Source organism: Pelobates fuscus, chromosome 2 (genome assembly GCF_036172605.1).
Source record: "Pelobates fuscus isolate aPelFus1 chromosome 2, aPelFus1.pri, whole genome shotgun sequence".
Lineage (NCBI taxonomy): Eukaryota > Metazoa > Chordata > Amphibia > Anura > Pelobatidae > Pelobates > Pelobates fuscus.
In genome coordinates, this window is record NC_086318.1 from 189,840,765 (window position 1) to 189,865,414 (window position 24,650).

Genomic DNA, 24,650 nt, shown 5'->3' on the forward strand with positions numbered 1-24,650 from the left:
ATTCACTCAAGCCCTTCCCTGGGGCCTGTTAGTTGGAGAAGCACCTCCATGTGCCGCAGCACGGGCCATATTAAGCTCCGCCCGACTTATTAGCCCCACCCCCACTTTCCTTCCGTGCGGTCAGTTCAGCTGGTCTTTGCGTGTGGGGCACTATGTGGACGCACAGCTCAAACATCCTCATCCGGACCCCAGACCAGGTCATGGCACCCCCCTTTAGTACGCCTCTGCCCTGAAGCTTCCCTTTGCAGGCACATTGCCCATTACATCTCTTGTCACTGCTTGCTGACGACCGATGTAATATTTGCACAGAATTGATATTAGGTAGCCTGGAGTCATGTGTGCTGGGGTTGTACAAAAGTGAATACATTTTTGTATGAAATGATGAACATACAAATTCATACCACCACTCATACTACCATTGCCATTTCTAAAAGCATTGTCCATGTTGGTTGGATCTATAAAAAATTAATTTGTATAGATAATTTTGATAGCCCCTCTAATTGTATTATTAGATTGAGGCCTAAGTAAGCTGTTTTAGACTTATTTATTTATTACTAGTATTTATAAAGCGCCAACAGATTCTGCAGCGCTGTACAATTAGTGGAGGACGTACAATATACACAGAGAAATACAAAAGGTAGAGAGGGCCCTGCCCGTAAGCAGATATCTAGCCATTGAAGCTTATTTATACAAAGTGCTTAGCTAGATTGCTCGTGAGCTTACAATCTAAAGGTTACATAGGGAAATGAGACAAGAGATAGCAGAGGAAATTGGAATGAGGAGGTGATTGACTGTGGTTGGAAACAGCTGGAGGAGTAATGTTATATATTTAGAAGGAACCATGGAGAGTAGAGCAGAGTAGAAATGGAGATTCTCAGTTAAAGGGATGGAAGGTAAATTGGGCCTGAGGGAGAAGATGGATGCATTGTTATATAAAGGAATTTACACAGCTAGGAGAGGCAAGCAGGGGGGCAGGGGAGGGGAGTGGTGGAACAGACTTTGATTCAAAATGCATAATAATCTGATGCCTTGTAATCTGTATTGCTATGGTGATCACCTGACTAAAAGACCTGCAAAACTACCTTTATTTGAAAAACAGTTGCTTATTGAGATGTCATTCACCATCTGTTTCCTCTGCTAGTCTGCTGTCATCCCCAAGTGCTGTTTATTGGCCAAAACATGTGAATATCCTCTCAGTACTGACCATTTCTCAAATTGAAATTTTTTGGTATCCTCCATTTTCTTAATATGTCCCTTGATAATAGGTAGCTTGTATCACATTGACAGTGCATAACTCCCATCATTTCAAATGGACAAAGAGGGACACTTTCATTTAAGGGGTGTGGGTGAGGCTGGGTCCAGGAACAGAATTGTTCTGAGAAATTGTAGGTCAGTTACTAATAGTAATATATGCAATTTAGAACAATAATAAGGTATCATATTTGCACTGAATTGTTTCTAAACACATTTATTATATATAAAAGACTGTGAGTATTATTTTGAGACTGTGAGTATTATCGCTGTGGAGCTCTACTACACATTCAAGACACAAAAACAATATGGAGCTTATAGAAAAGTGGGACAGATGTAGATGGGCCAAAAGTAGGGACTGTCCTTCTAAATAAAGACCCTTGGGAGGCATGCAACTGAACTGTAACTCAGACAAAGTAAGTCAGTCAGGAGGAATCATCACTTTTTTGGGTCTGTAGGAGTTGGTTTTTGTGTTTAATTATTAAAAAAAAAAAAAAAATAGATGCATCGTCAAATGCTCCTAAAGCATTTTCACAGATCCTGGGGAAAACAGTACTTTAACTATATTTGGGGAATATGCCTAGAGAAGTGCAGATGATCACATTAGGTTTCGTAATGGGATATTTTACCATGTGCGCATTCTTTAGCTAGTGGTTTGGCAATCTCCAAGAGCATTCTTTGCTTTATCAAATATGCATGCTTGACAAAAACATGACTAAAGGAAAAGCAATCGGTCTAAAAGAGATGAACAGACATTGATCTGTCATATCACCGAACTCTTTCACATTTTCCTACCATTTTAGGGACTGTAGAGTCAGGATATCCTTGCAGGAAAAATGTGGACATTTAGATCACAACATAATTTAACAGGATTAAATAGGGCTCTTATAAAGACAACTTTACAAAATATATAAAATTATTATAGTTAAGGCTAAACACAGAGTGATATGTAACAAAAAATGGTTTCAGGCTGGTTTTCAAATGCAGTAAGATTTGAAATTTTGACATGATTTAAGAATTATTAAAAAAACTAAAAATATTTTACTTTTTCGTTCCACCAGACAAATAGGAACTGGGTATCATTTAACCAATATTTTGTGGGCCTCAAAAAATAAAGGAACTCTCTGTTTACATGATCGGGGTAATATACCATCGAGAAACTAGTTTGAAAGGCCTGGGACAGCACAAAGCGCTTGACTGGCTACATCTAGCCAATGCTTTATGCATGTCACTGGCCTTTCCAAGGGGTAAGGCACCAGACAGATACCCAGGCAATATTTCAAAACTGTTGCAAACCAGGGTCCTTCCTGGTTTGATGCATGGTCAAACGCTTTAAGCTGAAGTGGTGTTGGTACTTAGAGTGCCTCTAACCACTTGGCTTTACTTGTGGTATAAGCAAGATTTTATCAGTAACAATATTTTATTAAATGCAGTTATGGGACAATGTAACAATGTAGTCTGTATATTTTAAAGAAATGTTACAAATATTGTACAAAACAAACACAATTTAACTCTTCCAGATTTCTGCATAATTTCCCCTTTAAATAAACATCACATACATTTGGACAATTATTTTCCTATATTTGTCTTACTGGGCTCAGGTGCCAGAGCAACTTTTACTGTTGAATTTAAGTGTGTGGTACATAAGTTGTTCAGCATTACCAGCTGTGCTTTATGGAAACGGTTTGTGTTCAGATATTTCATGAAGCTGGAGTGGATTTATAACTGTTGACATGAGAAATGTGAAGAGGTTCCAGTTTTGCTTCATCACATTTATTTCAGCAGATATTCCAGATTTTTTTTATAGTTGCACATTAGCAAAAGATGAAATAAATGTGTAAATATCACATTTTAGTATGTTAATAATTTGAGCTTCTTTAACTTTACAAACTTTTCCAACAATTTTTAAAGACATCTGTTGATGGATAAACAAAAACTGAGACGTTTCACTTCTTGAGAATTTAAATTGACTTGAAAGTGATTTTAAGATTTATGGTCAGAGTAGTTGAAAGCATAGCTGACTTAGAGCATAAAATAAATTTATAGTGAGGGACATCATTGCTAGACCCAGGTAAGTCGTAGAAGTTTTTTTTTTCTTTCTTAATGCCTTCTGCACCGCGTGGAGTGAGGTGGGTACCATAGCTAGCTGAAGTGCCAGGATAACAACTTTGTTCTCCTAGCACTATAGTGTTACAGGAGAATTCTGAAGAAGCCATGCTCATAGAGTCCGAACACAGGTCAGTTCAGGAAGCAAAGGTCTTTATTCTCACCGATCGGGGCTCAGCTGAACTAATGTTCAAAATGTCTGAGCACATGGAGTAGAGTCTTTTTATAAGCTATGCATCCCCCATCTGTACCCTTACACCAATCAGCAAACAGGACACACAGGATTACCTTATATGGACAGGCAACATGGCCCTTGAGGAGAATGGAATGTGGTTTCAGTTTTTGCACATGGTCAGTACATTGATGACAGTATCTTAGCTACATGTAACTAACTAACTGATACCTGTACTTGTGTATGCCACGTGGAGATTTTAGGCCTACTAAATTTTGGGCCTAGCTGAAATCCCATCACAATAGCTTCCCTTTAAAAAAAAAAAATCTAGATGTGTGTGTGCCCCAGTGGGAGCTATTACTCTTTGACTGTGCTTATCAATGTAGATAGTCCCATAAGGAAGCATTGGGAGGCTAATGCACAAATATGTGTCTGTGTGTTGGTTTGTAGACACATATGTGTTTGTGGTCATATATCCCAGCATTCAATTTAAACATTAACACTACATACAAACACTCACTTCCAATCAAATGCTAACATTACATACAAACACACTCCTGTATTACCCCATTAAGGACCAAACTTCTGGAATAAAAGGGAATCATGACATCTCAGACATGGCATGTGTCCTTAAGGGGTTAAAGCGCTAATATTGTATACAAACACATCCCAAATATGAAAACTACTCACAAACACACCCCTTCATTCAAACACAAACACATCATACAAACACATGGCAAACTTACTGTGGTATTAAATAATGTGCAAACTTACAGTGGTATTTTATTATGGTGGTATTTTATTTATTTTTTTACATTCTTTGTCGTAGTGCAGTAATTCATACACGTTTTAGCAAAGATCGAAAACATGAGACCAGAACAATATGTAAACATGAGGAGTCAAGATGGGCAGCACTTTTTAAAAGAAAAATATGCTTAGTCGCAGTATGTCTGAAGAGTAATGATCAGGATTAGTGGTAAAGTAGAGTAGTTCTATCTGACAATATGTGGCGACAACAAGATTTGGTATGATTAATGTATAAAACAAGCTAATAAAAAAGCCACCTAATTGAACTCCAAATTAAAAGCCAGGGGGTATACAATAGGGTAGTTTAATCTAAAATATGAGACCATAATAGGTGGTACAGTTAGAGGTTAAACAACAAGTTAAGTCAGTGTAATGAATGTGACCATATAGAGAGGCTAAAAACGAGCAAGAGATAATACTTCATCCAATGCCACACTTATAGAAGTGTTGTGGACCTGGTCTACTGGCACGTCTGAATTGCCGAGTGCGTCCTTCACTGTGTCCCAGCTATAAGTAGAGTTCTGCTCACCCACGCGGGTTGGCAGATTGTTACCTTATCTTCTCTGTTCTCCATGCCCAGGCTGGCTTACAAGCCAGAGCCTGTTTATGATGAAGCCCTCTGAAACCAGCAGTAGAGCTAAAGTTCAGGGCCTTTCATGTTAGTTCTACTAGGTCATGGAAGGCTGAATGACTCAATGACCATTCTGTCTCTCAGCCCAAAAGAGTAACAGGAAGTAGGTGCGGCAGTGGAGGGCTCTTTGTCCATGGCTGAGATGAGTATGGATCCCTGCTAGCGAGACTTGGTCCAGGTCCAAAAGGCTGCACACAGGTCGTCAAAGGTTGTCTGGAACCTAGTTTCCCAGTTTAGCAGATGGTTGGTCAGCATGGCGGCCATCTAAGATTTGCCACAAGGCTCCATTTTGTAAGGTGAGTATAAGTTGGTATGCCTCTAGCGTGTAATAGCATTCCCTGGCGGGGACAAGGATGTCCCTCACCGGTCCATGGGATGGGGGGGGGTAAACAGGGCTGAAAAAAGTTTGCTGTGAGCAGCACTCCGCGGCGGGAGGGAGCGTCCGCTTCCCCCAGTTGCCTGGCACGCTAGGCTGTATTTTTGCTTGTGGAGTGCTGCAAAATTCTGCTAAGAACTACTGTATGCCTTGGGTAAGAAAAGGTCAAGGAGGACTGTTTTAAAGGACTTCTAAAGACACCCAGACCACGCTGTCACTGAAGGGGTACAGATTCAGTGGTCCTTTCATTCTAACCTTGCAATGTAAAATATTGCCATTTTGTTAACATTGAAACTTTAAATACACCTCTAGTTGTTTGCTTTTGATTGGTAATTTTACTATTGCTAGTTTAACAGTGACGTTTCAAACGCACTATAGATTTTACAAATGCCACCTTGTGTGGTTTCTTTGAGAATGTCAGTATTTTGCATAAACCAGTCATTGACACTTGAGTCTTAAAATAGATGTGACACCTCCCAACATTTCAAATGGGCAAAGAGGTACTTTAAATTTAAGGGTTTGAGCAGGGGTGTGTCCAGAAGCTGGTTGTTCTGAGCAATTTTAGATTTATTACGAATGACAATTTATGTACCGAAAATCTAATTTAGAATAAACACAATGCATCGGATTCTTTAATACATTTATTGTAAAATAAATTACTATGAGTATTTTTTGCTGTTGATTCTGTTATAAACTCACACACCAACAACTTTAGAAAAGAGGGACATTATAATAGAAAAGAGACAGCAAGATTTTGGGCCGAACACTTTGGGGGTATGAGGTGATATGTGTGAACTCCATAGAAATTATACTAACAGTAATATATCTTTCAACGTGTCCATTTGATATATTAGGAGTCCCTTGTGTAGTTAATGAAAAGTTAGTTAGGAATGTATTTTATACATGCTGTGTATACTCAGCTGCCACTTTATTTGGTATGTGATGGGATCCTCCTTTTTTTTTTTCTTCTCACCCATTTTGAAATAAAGGCATGGCAGTTGCTGCAGATTTGCTAACTGCACCTGCATTTTGCAATCTTACCATCACTTGTAAAGATGATATATTTTATGAAGATCGGACTTAGAGTCCACTTGAGTGTACTAAACGCATTGTCATGTTTGTGGATTAATATTAGATGTGTGGCTTATAACTTGGTGCATTCTCCTGCTGGAATTAGGCATGAGATAATGGGTAGGCTGTATCTATAAAGGAATGTACATGATCAGCAACTGTACTCGTGTAGACTGTGGCATTTAAACAATGCTTAGTTGGTATTGATGGGTCTAATGTCTACCAGAACAAAATCCCCCACACCATTGCACCACCAATAAGCCTATAAAACAAAGTGTGATGGATCCATGAATATAGGTTGTTTATGCAAAATGTTAAATCACACACTTGCATGTTTTCACAGAAAGTGGATTGTTTTTATTTTAGTGCTCATTATAGCTTCAGTTCCTTCTTCGTTCTGCTATTACTGCGCATAGCACTACGGTACTATCTGGTTATTACTGTTGGAATGGCTCTGTGTTTACTGTAAAAGCTATCCGTAGCTCCCCCTAGATCATAGTAGTCAAAACTGAACTGTAGTTGAGATAGACTGTAAATTAAAAAACAAACTAGGAAATTTGAAAGGGAAAAAAAAAAATAATACACAAAGTGATGGTAACATTCTTAATAATCAGATGAATTACAACGTCCTCCAGTAAATTATACAATATTTGTATTGGATTATTTTGCTTTAAATTAGTATCATCAAGAATTTTTGACAATGTTAACAAAACAGTGTTTGAATTGCAAAAATGGAGAAGGAACCGCACTCAATTCACTTAAGACGGGCTGCTTAGCTGAACCAAGGGCCAGCACAAGCCGAGAAGATAATAAATGGCAGTATTAGAAAAAGGGTCCAGGCACTCCGATGTCTTCAGGCACCTTTATTAGAACATGTGGAACAATGCAACATTTCAACTCCCAGTGGAGTCTTTGTCGATACTGTCTTTTGACAAAGACTCCACTGGGAGTTGAAACGTTGCAGTGTTCCACATGTGCTAATAAAAGTGCCCGAAGACATTGAAGTGCCTGGATCCTTTTTCTAACTCCAGTGTTTGAAAGCTATTTATGTGTATTTTATAATATATGGAAAAATTATGCTTTAAACCACCATCGGAGGAACCCGATTTCCGAGGCTTTTGAAACGATTAGGGAACATTATGTTTCTGACTGGAATATGAACTTTTTTTTTTTTTCTGTCAGATTTCAAATTGAGGGTGACTTTCCACATCTGGATGTTGTATTTGGAAGGTCAACCTATAATTTTGTTAAACGGAAGCTATTGGACATCTTGTGGTCGTGTACAATATAATCAGCAGTCATAAGGATTTAGACAGATTTTTTACATAAATCATAGGTTTACATCTTGCATTTCTTTTTTTTTTTTTTTATATTTCTTCTATATATTTTGATTTGTTTCAACAGCGATACGATCATTATCTTGTGATTTATGTTAATAGTAGCCATTTGTTTTAGTAGCGTCTTTCTTTGTTATACACATACATTTATGTTTTCAGATACCGTATTTATCGGCGTATAACACGCACCTTTTCTCCCTGAAAATAGGGGACAAATGATGTGTGCGTGTTATACGCCGATATACCATATTTTTCGCTCCACAAGACGCACTTTTTTCCCCCTCAAAAGTGAGGGGAAATGTCTGTGCGTCTTATGGAGCGAATGTGAAGGTTTACTTACCTGTCTTGAAGCGTGGGCCGGTGTTCAGCGCGCACCACGGTACTGGAACTTAAATTTCAGGTTCTGGTTTCCGGCGGGACTGAAAGGAAGTGTGCGTGTGTATGGAAGTATTGTGTGTGTATGCGTGAGGGGTGCAACGTGTGCATGTAAGAGGGGTGGTGGCTGTGTGAGTGAATATGTTTGGAGGGATTGTGTTTGTGGACAGATTTAAATATATTGGCTATGCATTATTTTTTTTTTTAATTAAAAACAAACTTTATATCCCCCTCCTCCCATTTTACCTTTTGACTGGGAGTGGAGGCTGGGCTGCCATCCCCGGTAGTCCTAGTGGTGAGTGATCTCTAGCCTGCGAAGACCTCGCGAGAGGGACCCGGCGGAGCTGCTGGCTAGAGCTTCCCGGGTCCTTCTCTCCCTCCCCAACTGGCGGTCGCATGTCAGTGGCTGTGGGACGGTGAGGGAGATCTTTGATCTCACCACCAGCCCATGAAGGCACACAGCATGGCCAAGCAGTTCAGAGGTTTTGCTAGTAAGTATTTAAACTAGGAGGGGGGGGGACAAAAGGGTGATAAAACATCAATCCAATTGCCCCCCCCAAAAAGGGCAGAAAGTAACTGTAACGAGTGTGTTAAAAAATAAGCTTGGAGTCATGTCTACAAATGCTCGCCATTTAATTTTTAAGAATGGATTACCACGCTGCCAACAAAAAGTAATTGTAGCTTGGTTTCCAAGTAGGTATCAATAACACGTACAAGTATACTAAAAATATATCACTACATTATTGAAAACTCTAGGTGGCATTATAGGCTGAAGACGCAACAGGCAAGAATGCAATAAATGGCAATAAAAATAATTGAAAATAAAGAAATAGAATAACATACAGTAATGAGACGCTATCAAGAATCAAGTTCCATAAATACAGGGCCAGCCTTAGGCTGAGAGTGATATTTGTGACACGTATTTAATTCAGATTTAAAAAAAAAAAATACATGTTAGCCCATGTATGAATACAGGTATGTATTTTTGCAGTGCCATGTGCAGACCATCCCACAGGCAGACACACAGTAAGGTGCTTGCAGTTATACACATATACTTTTAAATACAGCCACATGCACACAGTCCCAGGCACATAGTCGCTTGCAGGCAGTCACACACACACAGGTTGACAGTCTCAGGCAGGCAATCACACACACACACAGTTACAGGAAGATAGTCGCATACACAGTTAAAGGGAGTCACGCACACTTGGGTATAGGCAGTCACACACACACATTTACAGGCAGGCAGTCAAACACACAGAGTTAGAGTTACTTCCATAATGGGCACCAGTCACCAGGCTGGTTTTGCCTGCACTTTTAGCTCCATCCCACAACGTATTTAGCTGCAGACGACTTTTAAAACACCACTGCACTACTGGCCTCTCTGTTTGCGAGCTATGTCGGGTGCCTGGCCCTCCTGCTGCCATGGCACCCTGTGCAACCGCACAGTTCGCACACCCCTAAGGCCAGCCCTGCATACATACAGTTATAACACCTTAGAAAATGCCAGCAAATGCAAGAATTATCTTCTCCTTAAAAATGAAACACAAGTCCATCTAACACCCCAATAACTACAAAAGGGAGTTTGGCACCTTAACAGTCAAAGGTGGTAGAAACAGTCCTCAGTAGTGGAGCCAGTGGCGGATCCATGGGGGGGGGGGGGGGTTCCCGGGTAATTTCCCCCTTCTCTTCCCCACCCCCGAGAAAACCGAGGGTCTCCCTCTCCTCTGCCGGCTAATGCAGGGCTGGCATTGTCCAAGTGCCAGCCCTGCAATGTGCCTTCACGGACCGGGACCAGAGGGGATATCGGAGATCTCCCTCCCCTGTCCGCAGGCACTGTGCTGGCAGCCGGCGGGGAGAGGGAGGAGAGAGGACCCGGGAGCTCAGCCTGCAGCTCCTCCGGTTCCTTCTTTCGCAAGCACGGAGAGTTGCCGTTGTTACCACGGCAACGCTCCAAATCTCGCCACTGGGACCACCATGGATGGAGAAATGTCCCCCCTCCTCCCAGTAAAGTTAAGAATGGAGGGGGGACATAACAAATTTTTATTTTAATTAAATGAAATTTAAAAAAAATATAAGAAGGTTTTTTTTTTTTTATATGTGGTGTTTTTTTAAAAAAAAATCATTATGTATGTGGGCAGTGTATGTGTGTGTGGGGGGCAATGTGTGTGATGATAAGGGAAGGGGCTTTTTTTTTTTATTTTTTTTAAATAATCACACACACACACACACACACTGCCCCCCATACACACACACACAAATACTGACCCACACATACACTGCCCCCCTAACACACACTGCACCCCTGATATATACTGCAGCCCTCACTCACACACTGCAGCCTTCACACACACACACACACACACACACACACTGCTCACACACTGTCCCCCTCACAAACACACTGCACCCCTTACACATTGCACCACTCACACACACACAACTGTTCCTATGCCCTACTACAGCCCCATTTCCCAGCAGACCTCAGGTAAGTTGTCAAACTGTTCTTAAACGGTTTGACTACTTACTCTGGGAGGGGGTCCCAGCACTATTGGCACCATAACCGCTACACTGAGCTGTAGTGGTTATTGTGTCTGGATTATTTCTTTAAATAATCTACAAGTGCCCCTCCCGAGATCAGGCTCTGGATCCGCCACTGGGTGGAGCCTGCTGTGTCTTGAATTACTTGTTGGCTCTCAAGGCATATAGTCACAAAGGTATTGTGATATAGCAAGCCGTGGCTTTTTTCCTAGACAACATAACCCTGAATTGACATGATATGCCAAAGTTTGCAATATGTTATTGTCTCCAAGGATAACTCAAAAAACAACAACAAGCAAGTGAATTAGACATTTGCACAATCTGTACTTTTTTTATTTTATTTATTTTTAAATTTTATTCCATGTGAAAAAAAAATAGTGAAAAAGCATTTGTAATTTTTGAAGAAAATTAGCATTTTAACATAGTAGCTGATTTTAGGTTCCTTGATCCTTTCCAAAAATCTATCTGTACATTCCAATTGGCAGCAGTACTTGCTTTTCAGCTGCTGGTAAGTGTGATCAGAGACGGTTATATATATATATATGCATGAGATTGGGTGGACCAGAATATTTTGCGCACATTGCCTGGAAAAGTGTAACCATGAGTTTGTTTCATATGCTATTTTGGTAATGTTTCCTTTTAAATACCAGATGGTCACACACACTTTAAAATGAACTACTGTCCTTTTTTACTCTTTAGTGGAATTACTCTAATACAATAAAATGAATACAAATTAGGACAATCAGTGTTTTCATTTAAATTGTAAATTCTAGTTTCAATGAAGATTATTAGGAATTATTATATAAATCCAAAATACCACTGCATATGGAGAACTTGTTAAAATCCTTCCCAACACTTAGATTTTATTAGAGTTTAGAAGGATTTAAAAATCTCAATAGATGTAACCACCATGTTGCTACATGTTGTTGTTGCATACATTTGATTCATGACCAGCTGCCATTTAGGTAGTATATTAGTGCTACCATGTATCTTTGTGATAGTTAGTTTCAGTAATTTTTGTAGCTACCTGCCTGACTTGGTGAGGTCCCACATGTCTCTTTCCACAGCAGTCCACTCACATCTCTTGTTAGTTTTTAGTTTTTTCTTCTCTAGTCCAGGGGTGCCCAAAAGGTAGATCCCCACATGTTGTAGAACTACAACTCCCATGATGCTTTGTATGCCTTTAGAATGGCAAAGCATCATGGAAGCTGTAGTTTTAAAACATCCAGGGGTATACCTTTTGGACACCCCTGCTCTAGTCTGTTAAAAGGACACTCCAGGCACCCAGACCACTTCTGCCCATTGGAGTGGTCTGGGTGCCAACTCCCACTATTCTTAACCCTGCAAGTGTAATTATTGCAGTTTTTTTTATAAACTGCAATAATTACCTTGCAGGGTTAACTCCACCTCCAGTGGCTGGTGGGCGGGATCAGTCTCGCCCACTGGCGACGCAATCACAGGGAGGAGTGGCGCGGAGGAAGAAGCAGCGACATGGGAAATCGTCGCTGCCTAAGGTAAGTTACTGAAGGGGTTTTCACCCCTTCAGTAACCAGGGAATGGGGGGTGGGAGGGAGAGGGGACCTGCAGTGCCAGGAAAACGGATTGTTTTCCTAGCACTGGAGTTTCGCTTTAATAAATCTCCTCTTCATTTTACATGGCCTTCTTTATCTGGTGTCAGGAGCAGAATTATAGGATCCACTCTTTCTTTCCCTTTCATTTTTCAGGCCTGTCGAACATAAACTGTGAGAAAAAAAAATGCATGAGTAGCTTAGAATGTTCAGCATACAATTATGTATTCTAGTGCTTAGTGTTGCACAATAAAACATAGGAAAACAACTTCTTTTAAAATAAGAAATATAGGTGAAGGTATGATATATTTTGTAGGTAACTCGTTTTGTGCCATGAGAACCCTGGAGTATGATTTAGGGATTTCTCAATTATTTTTTTTTAAAAGCTTATAGCGTCCAATTTATTTTGCTCTACCACACAGAACCTATTATAATTTTTTAAAAAGTAAATGTTTGTTTGCTTTGAACCAGATGAAGGAAGAGAAAATCATGAACGTTTAACATTACAGGGAGTGCAGAATTATTAGGCAAGTTGTATTTTTGAGGATTAATTTTATTATTGAACAACAACCATGTTCTCAATGAACCCAAAAAACTCATTAATATCAAAGCTGAATATTTTTGGAAGTAGTTTTTAGTTTGTTTTTAGTTTTAGCTATTTTAGGGGGATATCTGTGTGTGCAGGTGACTATTACTGTGCATAATTATTAGGCAACTTAACAAAAAACAAATATATACCCATTTCAATTATTTATTTTTACCAGTGAAACCAATATAACATCTCAACATTCACAAATATACATTTCTGACATACAAAAACAAATCAGTGACCAATGTAGCCACCTTTCTTTGCAAGGACACTCAAAAGCCTGCCATCCATGGATTCTGTCAGTGTTTTGATCTGTTCACCATCAACATTGCGTGCAGAAGCAACCACAGCCTCCCAGACACTGTTCAGAGAGGTGTACTGTTTTCCCTCCTTGTAAATCTCACATTTGATGATGGACCACAGGTTCTCAATGGGGTTCAGATCAGGTGAACAAGGAGGCCATGTCATTAGATTTTCTTCTTTTATACCCTTTCTTGCCAGCCACGCTGTGGAGTACTTGGACGCGTGTGATGGAGCATTGTCCTGCATGAAAATCATGTTTTTCTTGAAGGATGCAGACTTCTTCCTGTACCACTGCTTGAAGAAGGTGTCTTCCAGAAACTGGCAGTAGGACTGGGAGTTGAGCTTGACTCCATCCTCAACCCGAAAAGGCCCCACAAGCTCATCTTTGATGATACCAGCCCAAACCAGTACTCCACCTCCACCTTGCTGGCGTCTGAGTCGGACTGGAGCTCTCTGCCCTTTACCAATCCAGCCACGGCCCATCCATCTGGCCCATCAAGACTCACTCTCATTTCATCAGTCCATAAAACCTTAGAAAAATCAGTCTTGAGATATTTCTTGGCCCAGTCTTGACGTTTCAGCTTGTGTGTCTTGTTCAGTGGTGGTCGTCTTTCAGCCTTTCTTACCTTGGCCATGTCTCTGAGTATTGCACACCTTGTGCTTTTGGGCACTCCAGTGATGTTGCAGCTCTGAAATATGGCCAAACTGGTGGCAAGTGGCATCTTGGCAGCTGCACGCTTGACTTTTCTCAGTTCATGGGCAGTTATTTTGCGCCTTGGTTTTTCCATACGCTTCTTGCGACCCTGTTGACTATTTTGAATGAAACGCTTGATTGTTCGATGATCACGCTTCAGAAGCTTTGCAATTTTAAGAGTGCTGCATCCCTCTGCAAGATATCTCACTATTTTTGACTTTTCTGAGCCTGTCAAGTCCTTCTTTTGACCCATTTTGCCAAAGGAAAGGAAGTTGCCTAATAATTATGCACACCTGATATAGGGTGTTGATGTCATTAGACCACACCCCTTCTCATTACAGAGATGCACATCACCTAATATGCTTAATTGGTAGTAGGCTTTCAAGCCTATACAGCTTGGAGTAAGACAACATGCATAAAGAGGATGATGTGGTCAAAATACTCATTTGCCTAATAATTCTGCACTCCCTGTAATCTGGAAGTCTTTATATAGAAGGCGTAAAGATTTTAGTACTCTACAAAAAAATTGTGGGAATATGTCTTGCTTAATTTCCTGTACTGTACTGTGCTGTGTTTGAGTGCCATCCACCCAACTACCCTAAAATAAATATCTGGGCTTTCTTATTGTATACATTATTTTGTTTGCACAATTTTAGGCAATTCAGTAAAGAAAAAAAAAAAAAAGCGGAAGAAGTTAGTACAGTAATATCATCACAATATTTTACAATATTATCTTTTCTGTTTCAAGTATGTGCTGGGATAAAGATTTGATGAGGTTGTTTGTACCCAACAGATCGTATTGACTTAATCAAAGGAAAGGAGTAGACCCTGCTGGAAATCAACGCTATAATCTCATAATTTGAACAGAATTAGTCGGTTCTACCTTTGCATCAGTTTACAGTTGCAAACTTTGCGTTTCTCTCTGAAGTCCTATATTTCCAAGAAATGTACGCTTCTGGATTCACACAGGTTTATTTTTTTAAACAAACTTTCACCTAATTGGTGCAACCTAAACCCCAAATTACGACCTATACACAAACCTTGGTGCCAATATGACCTGTTATCTTTGCTGATGAACTCCTTTAGCCAGTTCTACCAATAACTATCTTGAGCTTATTCTCATTGCTGCTCTTGCAAATTTGCTATTCACAGGAGGTCACTTTTGAGTTTCTCCAACCTCTTCTTTCTTTTTACCTCTTCACTTTGCATGTACCAATCTTATGTGTTGTAGATCATATGCAGAAATCAACCTAGTGCCTATATGAAACTTATTTTATGTAACTTTTAATTGTGAATTCTTCTGGTATGAATGAGTTAATATTGTCATATTTTGTTGTTTAGGATAATTGATTTGATGGTGCCACCTTGTGGTAACATATGGGTTTGTACCACCTCTCTTTTCCACCTTTCTCTGCTTTCGATACCAAAATGTCAAAAATAATAACACCAATGTCAACAGAAAAGACCACATTGATTTATTGACTTACACTACATATTAGAATGGTTCCATCTAAAAAAATATATAAACGTCAAACAAAATCGATCTTAAACTTTGGAGACTCCACTTAAATATTCTGTATTCCATCTAGGCCTCTATTTAGGTGAGCTGTCCCCAGTAAATACAACCGTTGTCTAATCAAAACTAGTGAAGTAAATAAGCAGAGAATATAGGAACCTAGGCCTAAACCTTGATAACCTTCTGGCAAATTAGTCCCTTCTTCAGACACCTTTTACCTCTTTGTGGCTTGCAGTGCTCACACATATCTGAATATTAGGGACAAATAAATCCATACTTCTGGGCTATATTGGGGGTGGGGGGGGGGGAGACCTGCTGCATATGCATTTTTTTTACTGTCATTATGTAAACAATGCTTCTGATTGGATCCAGACACGTTTCTAGTCTAGTTGGTGCTTCTACTAACTGAGATGTGAAGTTGTCATTTAGCTTATGATAACAAAGGTGGTAAGGAACACAGTGGTTATAGTTACCTCCTGGTATTGAAAGATAAAAATAATACCTATATGACGAGAATAAAAAAAACACATTGTGTAATATGTCAAGTGATACAATGAAATAGAGTGGTTAATGGGAAATCTCACAATCTTTAGAGGCTATTGTAAGTCTGCTCTGAACTATGTAGACATCACATCACCCTCTAAATTGTGTTGGATAGCTTGATTCAACATGGCGGCACCCATTTATATATATATATATGTATATATATATATATATGTGTGTGTGTGTGTGTGTGTATACACACACACAAATTAATTCCTAAATTAACCTAATTCCACATATTGAGGTGATTGTAATATATCAACTAAAGTTTATCTATCTATATGTAAACTTTAGTTGATAAATCACAATCACCTCAATATGTGGAACTAAGGCTTCCTTAACATGTAGTCTATTGCGGATTTCCGCCATCTGCTGTGACGTGGCTTGGAACTCTTGTTTTATTCCTTCTTTCAATTAGGAGAATTATTGTGGTGTAAATCTGTGACCATGTTAAATGCATTACTAGTGAAAACCAAAGCCAGCCAAAATGTATTATGTTTAACGTGTCACAAACTATAGACCACTTCCTGAAAATCTAATTTGTATAATTAATTTTAATTAAACTTTTATCAAAGAAATATGAGTTGATAGCTAAACAATCATCACCAATCTGGCATATGACCCTTAAAGGAACACTCCAAACACCAAAACCACTACCGTCCACTGGGCATGTGGTCAAACCCTGCTCGATGGCTTCTGTTGCCCCTGGAGGAGCTGAGCAGCGCCTGGCAGATCCCAGGAAAGTTATCAAACTATTAGTAAACCATTTACTATGCTGGAATAGTTCCAGGGCATAACTTGCACCATAACTATTACAGCAGGCTGTGGTAATTATGGTGCTTGGAATGTTCCTTTAAATGTATGCTCCAGACAACTAAAGCACTTTAGCTTGCTTGCATTTTACAAAAAGTGCACATTCCAATAGATATTGACACTTTTATAAATTAACTCTTTAACAAGAGGCAGCAATTGCCCAATTGCATTGCAGAAACTTATCATTGAGCTGCCTTTGGAAGTCTGTAATTGGACAGACACAGAAAATCTGTGCTGGGTTAGACAGGGGATAGCTTGCAAAGGCTTCAAACAAGAGATCTGCAGTTTTTGAAAGCTGCATTTAGGTATACTCCCAATGAATAAATACATAATTAAATGTATGCACGTTTCCATTGGTATATCTACTAAACAGTGTTTTGTTTGTTTTGTTTTGTTTTTTATATTTGGACAGTGGAGTGTTCTTTTAATGTCATGTAGCTAAATGAAAGAAAATTCATTTGTAAGTACTCCTTGATTGCCTGGCAGTTTTTTGTTGTAAAGGATACATATTATGGGCCCTTAACCCCTTAAGGACACATGACATGTGTGACATGTCATGATTCCCTTTTATTCCAGAAGTTTGGTCCTTAAGGGGTTAAAATAATATTCATAAGGCTGCTGAGCAAATATGATGCCACACACTCAACAGAATCCTCTCTTGTGTTAATTTGATCATACTATTCCACTGTGCAAGGAAATTTCTCAACATCTCCACTTTATCGAATGCTTTTCACATTATAAAGCGATCATTACGGGGGCGGAGTCTGACCGCCGAGCTCTGCGGTCGCAACTAGCGTGAGCTCCGGACCCGCGGGCAGAATCGGGGATCAAATCGACGGCTGCCAAGCCAACACTCACCCAAGGGTGCAACACCCACGTCGGGGGTGCCCCGCCGAACCCGCTGATACCTCCCCGGGACCGTTCCGAGCAGGAATCGCGGAGATCCAAATGCGGCCTACTGGAGCTGCAGCAGAGGGGAGGCGGCCGCTCTCCTCGGCACTGCAACCTACACACGACCGTGCTGCAATCTACCCCCCCCCCCCCTCTGGACCGGCGGGGGATATCCCGGTCCCCACAGGATGCACAAACCTGATGGAACAGCAAGCGGTATGGTACCAGAGCACAAAAGGGCAACTGACCCACGAAGGTTAGCCAAAATGGCCGACCAGCGTCCAAAACGACAGCGGAGCACCCAGGCGAACAGACACATGTCCACTGCGAAACTCTTCGACCGGCTCTGCACAATCCTCAGGAGAGCACTGTACAGCAGGGGAGCAGCCCACCGACAAGCTTACTTAACGGTGGCTTCGTGGATCCGTCCAGCAGCACAGCGCAGCCACTACAACCAGGCTCCACGAGCTCCCAAGTTGGCCGCTTGTAGCAACACACATCGCCGGGCTCTGAAACAGGGCAAAACACTAAACCCACCAGGTACAAGCCTCTATGCTCACACAAAAGGAGTCATGAAGGTGAACCAAGCGACGCACACATATCTCCAGCCTGAAGGGAACCCTGGGGGCCAGCGCAACATGAAGCCCATCTCCCCATCCGAAACCACAATACGTGTAGCCACGTGGGCCCACAACAAGGGGGGCACCGCTAGATCGGTCCTTCAGAAAGGAGACACCAGACCCTATGTCCGCACTGCCGGGACTAGCTACCTGGATGCACGGTACTTACCAACACTGGGCATAGGCTGAATTGCCTAACACGCTGCCCCAAAGAAGCGCCCCTGAGGCGAACACTGCAGGCAAGACACGAGTGGCAGCAATGGGCATCGGCTAAAAGGACTAACTTGCGCCTCATGAGCGAGCACGTCTCCATGGGGTCAGTCGTTTATCCTGCCAGACTTCATCCTGAGGGGCTATACGGGACTTTCGTCTACCTGATTTGGCCTTTATGCGATATACCTCAATATGTGCGACCTTCTACAAGCTAACTACTAAGTAACCGTTACAGTCTCGAGAATGCTTACTCGCCCACTAGCATATCTTGCGTTAGCATGGTTTCATAGCCTAGCGTTGTGTAACGATAGCCAGTCCTGTTAGCATGATCTATCCCTCTCCTCTTAGCTAATAGACATAGCAGATTTAGCATGTTTTAGCAATGTTTTCAACCTTATACCAGTAGCTGGCGTGGGTTAAGTGACTCTAGCGATCGCAATATTAACTGCCCTAATTATGCCGACCTTCTCGCTATTAGACAGCTCAGCACAGATGTTTTTGCCCTATAATTTTTCTGTGGCTTAGCCTAAATGTGTTCCCTGGCATTCCTCTAAGTTGTTTCTTGTACTGTGATACAAACCTTAGTACCAACGTGAGTTATCTTGCCTTAACTATCCATATGCCTACAAATGTTTACTCTTATATGTATAGCTTAAAGTACCAAAGTAGTCAGGAAGCTGCAGACAAATCTACTCTTACTTTTATTGTTATTGCATAGACGTATCTACCTAAATAAACTTTACTACTAAAAATTGTGCATGTTTTCTCAAAGCCACTGTTTAATATATATATGTTCCCATATTGATAAATGCTGTTGTGGCACAAGTCTATATTTTGTAACCACCTGCACTTCAAAAATAAAGAATTTAAAAAAAAAAAAAATAAAGCGATCATTACTTTATATTTTTTTTTTTTTTTTTTTTTTTTTTTTTTTTTTTTTACAAGATAAAGGTTTAATAATACAGAAAATCTAGGAGGATATTTATTATTAAACGTAGTTTCTCCAGTTACAGTTTTGCATTTTACAAAGCATTTTAATGACAGTTAAAAAGATTTTTTTTTTTTACAAATTGAAATGCAATACCCTTATCTCCAAATATTCGAATTGCCAAATGTTTGTTTAAAAATACACATTTAAACTTATGCTTCGACACTCTAAACGTCCTATATTTCCAAAAACCACAAAATACATATATACTATACAAGGGAGGGAAAACAAAATGTGTAATACTTGCTTAACATTAACAGCTTTGCAATGTGAAATGCTGTTGCCCTTTTCCAATCAAACCACAGCATAAACGGTGTCTGTATTTATTTAAAAAAAAAAATCAAACTTTTTATTGTGAAAATTTACTATACATATTTTTATTTAGTAATTAATTTTTACCACTGGAAATTATGTTATTTAGAAAGGTACTCAAGATCAAAAAGCTTTTTATTATTAATCTGAATTTTTGTATTGTGCTTCAATCCAAAAGTTGTCATTTTTTAACCAAATCTTTAATTAAAAACTGTGATTTTTATTTGTTGCAATACATTTTAAATTTTAAAATGTATTTTATAAGCTCAAATTGTCATTACTTTATATTCCCCGAGCAGCTTTGTGCTTAAACGGTGCTACTTGTTATATTTCTAAATATATAATTAGTTGTATTTCTCTAAAATGCCTTCTCAAAGCATTTTATGCAATTATAATAGTCTGTCAAAATGAATATTCTTATACATTTTTGAAGACCGTTTCCTTATTTTGTATGAGATTATTATTATTCCAGAAAACTTGCAATGAATAATAAAACACATTTATATACTTCCCCATTTTACAGTTCTCTACAGTTTTAATACTTTGTGTACGTCTTGTGTGAAAATTGTCCTATCAAATAAATATCTTTGTTAATGAAGTAAAATAAATCATTGCAGTTCACATTTGAATATTTTTTTCTTTCAGTCTGTGACAAAAACTGGCCGGTTATTAATCAGTCATGAGGCTCCAGTGACGGGAGGTTTTGCATCTGAAATTAGTTCTACTGTACAAGTAAGCTACTCTATAAAATTATTTACTTATAAAATAATATTGAAAGTGCCAAAAAAAAAGGGTTTGTGAACCCCACTATTGGGGCTAAGGGTTATCACACCAAGAGCCAGGTAAAAAGGCTCTTTTCAAGGTGACCAGTTTGGGCGTTTCTTATCTGTATCCACATATTTATACATATTGCACTTGGAGTCTGACTTTTTTCCCATTTTTATTTCTCCAATTGTTCTTGTCGTATAATAGATTTGATATGTCTGTTTCTATTGAACCTGTTATTTACTTGAGTGATCTATAAATAGTTTTACAACTATTTTATTTTATCTTCTCATTACCGACAATATAATGGAGGCGGTCAAAAAATAAATAATAAAAGTATTGCCTGACTTTTATTTTTATTATTATAAATTTGTATTGAAATGTTTACAGTAGACAATGTCATTTCAATACATGAACAGTGATAACAAAGTTCTGGCCAGTAGGGCCCACAGGATTATTACAATAGTCTATGTTCAATCGGTTTTACCACTCAGACAAAATGGCTAAACATTATGCAGAGTTTACACAAATAATATTCCACCATTAACTCTGTGGGAGAGTGTTTCTCAGGTATTTTTGTAATTTTTGTTTCACATTTTCAACATTGATACAAGATCATTAAATAAAAGTTTAAGGTGTGACTTATCTGCAAAGAACAATATACAAGAAGTTTGAGAATGCATGAACAGATAATAAAAGAAAAATAAATGATTCAACGTAAAACAGAACATATGCCAGTTGTCTCGGTGTACATCAAACTCGTAATACCTCTCTTGAATATCTGGATTCACAGACATTCCAACATGCAAAACCTAATTTTAGGGAGGTGGTTCTAACGGACCGTTTTGCACACAAGAGGTTAAAAACCGTTTAGGCGATATTCCCCTTTCCAATGCACAGACAGCTACTGCAAGCACCAGTCTCCTGAACTGCAAACTACACGAATCCTCCAACTCCCAAACAGGAAACACACGAACACTGGAAACAGCTGAACAGGAAAAGCATACAATCAGCTTACACTCCTGGCAATCGGCATACAATCCAATTCCCCCAATAACGAAACAACACTTTGTTTTGAGGTCAAGCAGAACTGACTGTACTGGCACATACAGCCTCCTTTATTCACAATCTACACACATAGTACTGCCCACAGGGTTTTGAAATACAACCAATCAATCCGCACAATACACACAGACACTCCCACACAAAATCCTCCCCTCTGACTGTGATATGATTACTGAACACAATGGGTAATATAATTATTACAGGCAGATAAATACAGTTTTATAAAACATATCACAGGGATCCCAAAGCATGCAATAACCCCATAAAAATATCCTCGGAACCGGGGGATCTGGGTGAACCACATATCCAAAATTCACCCAGATCCGTTCAGTAGTTTGGAAGATACAGTTTAATGCAGATTCCGCAGAACATATACAGGCTATATGAAAAATAATTACTGTATAATGTGTCCCCTGTTGTATAGTTTAAAACTACTGCACAATGTCTTTGTGCACCAAATACCGGCGAGATGGCACCATGTAGAAAAGTCCAAACCGTGTCTGTGAGTTAAAATGGCCGCCATCCATTGTTCTCACCATGTGCTTCATCCATTGTTCTCACCATGTGCTTCATCCATTGTTCTCACCATGTGCCTCTGATACATGAAATGGTGGCCACCCAGTAACTCCACAGTATGTCCCCAGATGGTTCTTAAAGGGCCAGCAGCAGCATAATAAAATACAATATGCCCAAATCTGTTATTTCAAGGGTCAAACCTCCCAGGGACCATAATCACATGGCAAGAGGCTGGCAAGCACTCCTCTCCAGGCACATGTGGCGGGGCTGTTTCCGCCACAGTGGTTAACTCCGCTACTGCGTCGCTCTCCCCTATCCCCACCCCACACAGAGACACCAAACATGTATAAACACAAGGACATGACATTTTATTATTACAGAACACAACTATTTAACAACATACTGCAACTATTTGCATACACGAACACACGGAGACACAGATACACACACTGACATATACATGCACTAGCACATACACACTAAGATACATACACAAATACACACTGGCACATACACACACACACAAATAGAATCTGACATACACAGACACATAAGTTATAATTTTTATATTTGTAACCACCCTCCTGTCAATGTATCTTTTGTGTCCAGGAGGGTGATTTGCTTGGGGTCATGGTGATGTTGGCTGAGGCCAACATCGAGTGTTGGACCAGCCTATAGTCTACAGTGCAGTTTAAGTAGCAGAGTAATGTAATACACAATGTACAATTGTCTAACATCTAATACTAGGAGACATCAGGGGACTGACGTTTGAGGAATTGAAGAAATTTAAGACTAAAGGGATGGTTAGGGCAGGTTGCATTCAAGATGGTGTGAACTACAACTCTCCTGCCTTCTTAGGATATGTCAAGCTGGTCTGAGAGTGCTAGGAGTTACAGTCCTCAGGATCTTAACGGCTTATGAATGTGTATCAAATTCCATCACGCATCAAACTAAATGTGATGTGTCAGCAGTTTTTTCCTTTTAAAAACATCTGCTATAATCCTTTACTGACTAAATACGGAGTTTGGTTTTAATGTAATTTTAGGAATTATATAAAAGTGCATGGGTGAGAACATTTTATTTCTAGAATCAGAAATCTATCTATATTTATATTCCATGATTTTTAAATGAATTCATAACTATAAAACAGAGTTTAGCTTTCATATTATTTGCAAAAGTTTCACTGAGTGGTTTTTAAGAAAAAAAAAATATGATTTTTATTTGCTAAATGTGTAATGTGGTAAAGTAAACACACTCTAACAGCATACCTTACTGTACAGGAACTTCACTGCCTTTTACTGTACAGAAGGGCTGTCTCTATGGTGTTGCTATGGATGCTTCACACCGGCTGGATTTACTCAGATATGGGGTAACAAATACACCCATGCCCTCCATGTGGGGTAAAGACATTGCCTCCTAACTGACCCCTGACACAGAGCTGCCCCAGCCTCCTCTCTGATAGAACAGGCAGCCTCAAAGCTGTCTGTGCTGCAGCTGTCTCCAGCTTCCTCCACCCTCCTGCGCGTCACTCTGTGAAGCTGGGAGGAAGTGTTGTCACTTCCTCCCAGCTGGTCGATATCACAGAGGCCTGGTCAGGCTATTAAAGGGCCATGTCACCCTACCGGTCCCCTGTTTACTGATACAAATAATACCCCTTGGGTGGTCGCAAATTATATATAATATCCCCCAAATCACACACCATTTGATATACATTGTGTTTTCCGGGATATTGTATATAGTATGTGGGTGTCAGGGAGCTGCTATGGAAAAGCAGGAGTCTCCCGTAACTACCGGGAGACTTGGGATGGCTGTATTCATAGCTACAGTTATTATTATATTGGTCTGTTGGGAGATCTTAAGACTCTGGGATTGTCTCCTAAAGTAAATGTAGGCATGGGTTGGAGTTCAGCCATCCCGTGTGTTATGTATGTGGGGGTCAAGAAAACAGAAAAATTGGAGATGGGAAGTCAAAAGAATAATAAAAAAGAATTGTACTTTCGCATCTCTATTCGTCTGTATTTTTTTTCTCCATAGGTCCATTGTATATTGTATCCCTTTTAAATCTGCGATAGCTGCATTTACACTAAAGAGAATGGTCTTTCATGTATAGCAAACAAGGTTTGCCAATGGTTGACCACATCAATTCTTTTAGCACTCATAAGTGTTCTATTTTAAGGGTTAATGCTCTGATGGTGGGGACTGCGGTTGATCTCCAGAGGCCGGTAACTATAATCCTGTCTGCTGTCAATATAAAGTGTATATTTGTGGTGCAGTATACATATTTTGTGAAAGAGAATGATAGAGATATCCAGTTCTATCTGAAGTACCGTGACCCCTTTGACAAGAGTACTGACCTCTTCCCAATACTTGATGGATTTTTGTTACCACCAGATATGCTGGAGGGTGCCGCTTTCCTCTCTACATCGCCAACATTTTGCGGTGTTGGTTGGGGAGAATCTCTGCACATCTGTTGGTGTAATATACCATCTCGACAGATGTTTGTAATTTGGTTCTAGTAATTGAATTCTAGTAGGGGAATATGCCCCTCTAAAGAACAGTCTATACCAGTCTTAATCTTGCAATGGGG

At 39.7% G+C, this 24,650-nt stretch overlaps 1 protein-coding gene across 1 annotated transcript in view; it reads left to right on the forward strand.

Annotated features, from left to right (window-relative positions):
* BCKDHB (branched chain keto acid dehydrogenase E1 subunit beta) overlaps positions 1–24,650 on the forward strand; it is a 270,779-nt gene that overhangs the window by 205,729 nt on the left and 40,400 nt on the right. The window contains exon 9 of the mRNA XM_063443021.1: positions 20,363–20,449. Within this exon, the coding sequence (XP_063299091.1) occupies positions 20,363–20,449 (87 nt within the window). The remainder of the gene's footprint in view (positions 1–20,362; positions 20,450–24,650) is intronic.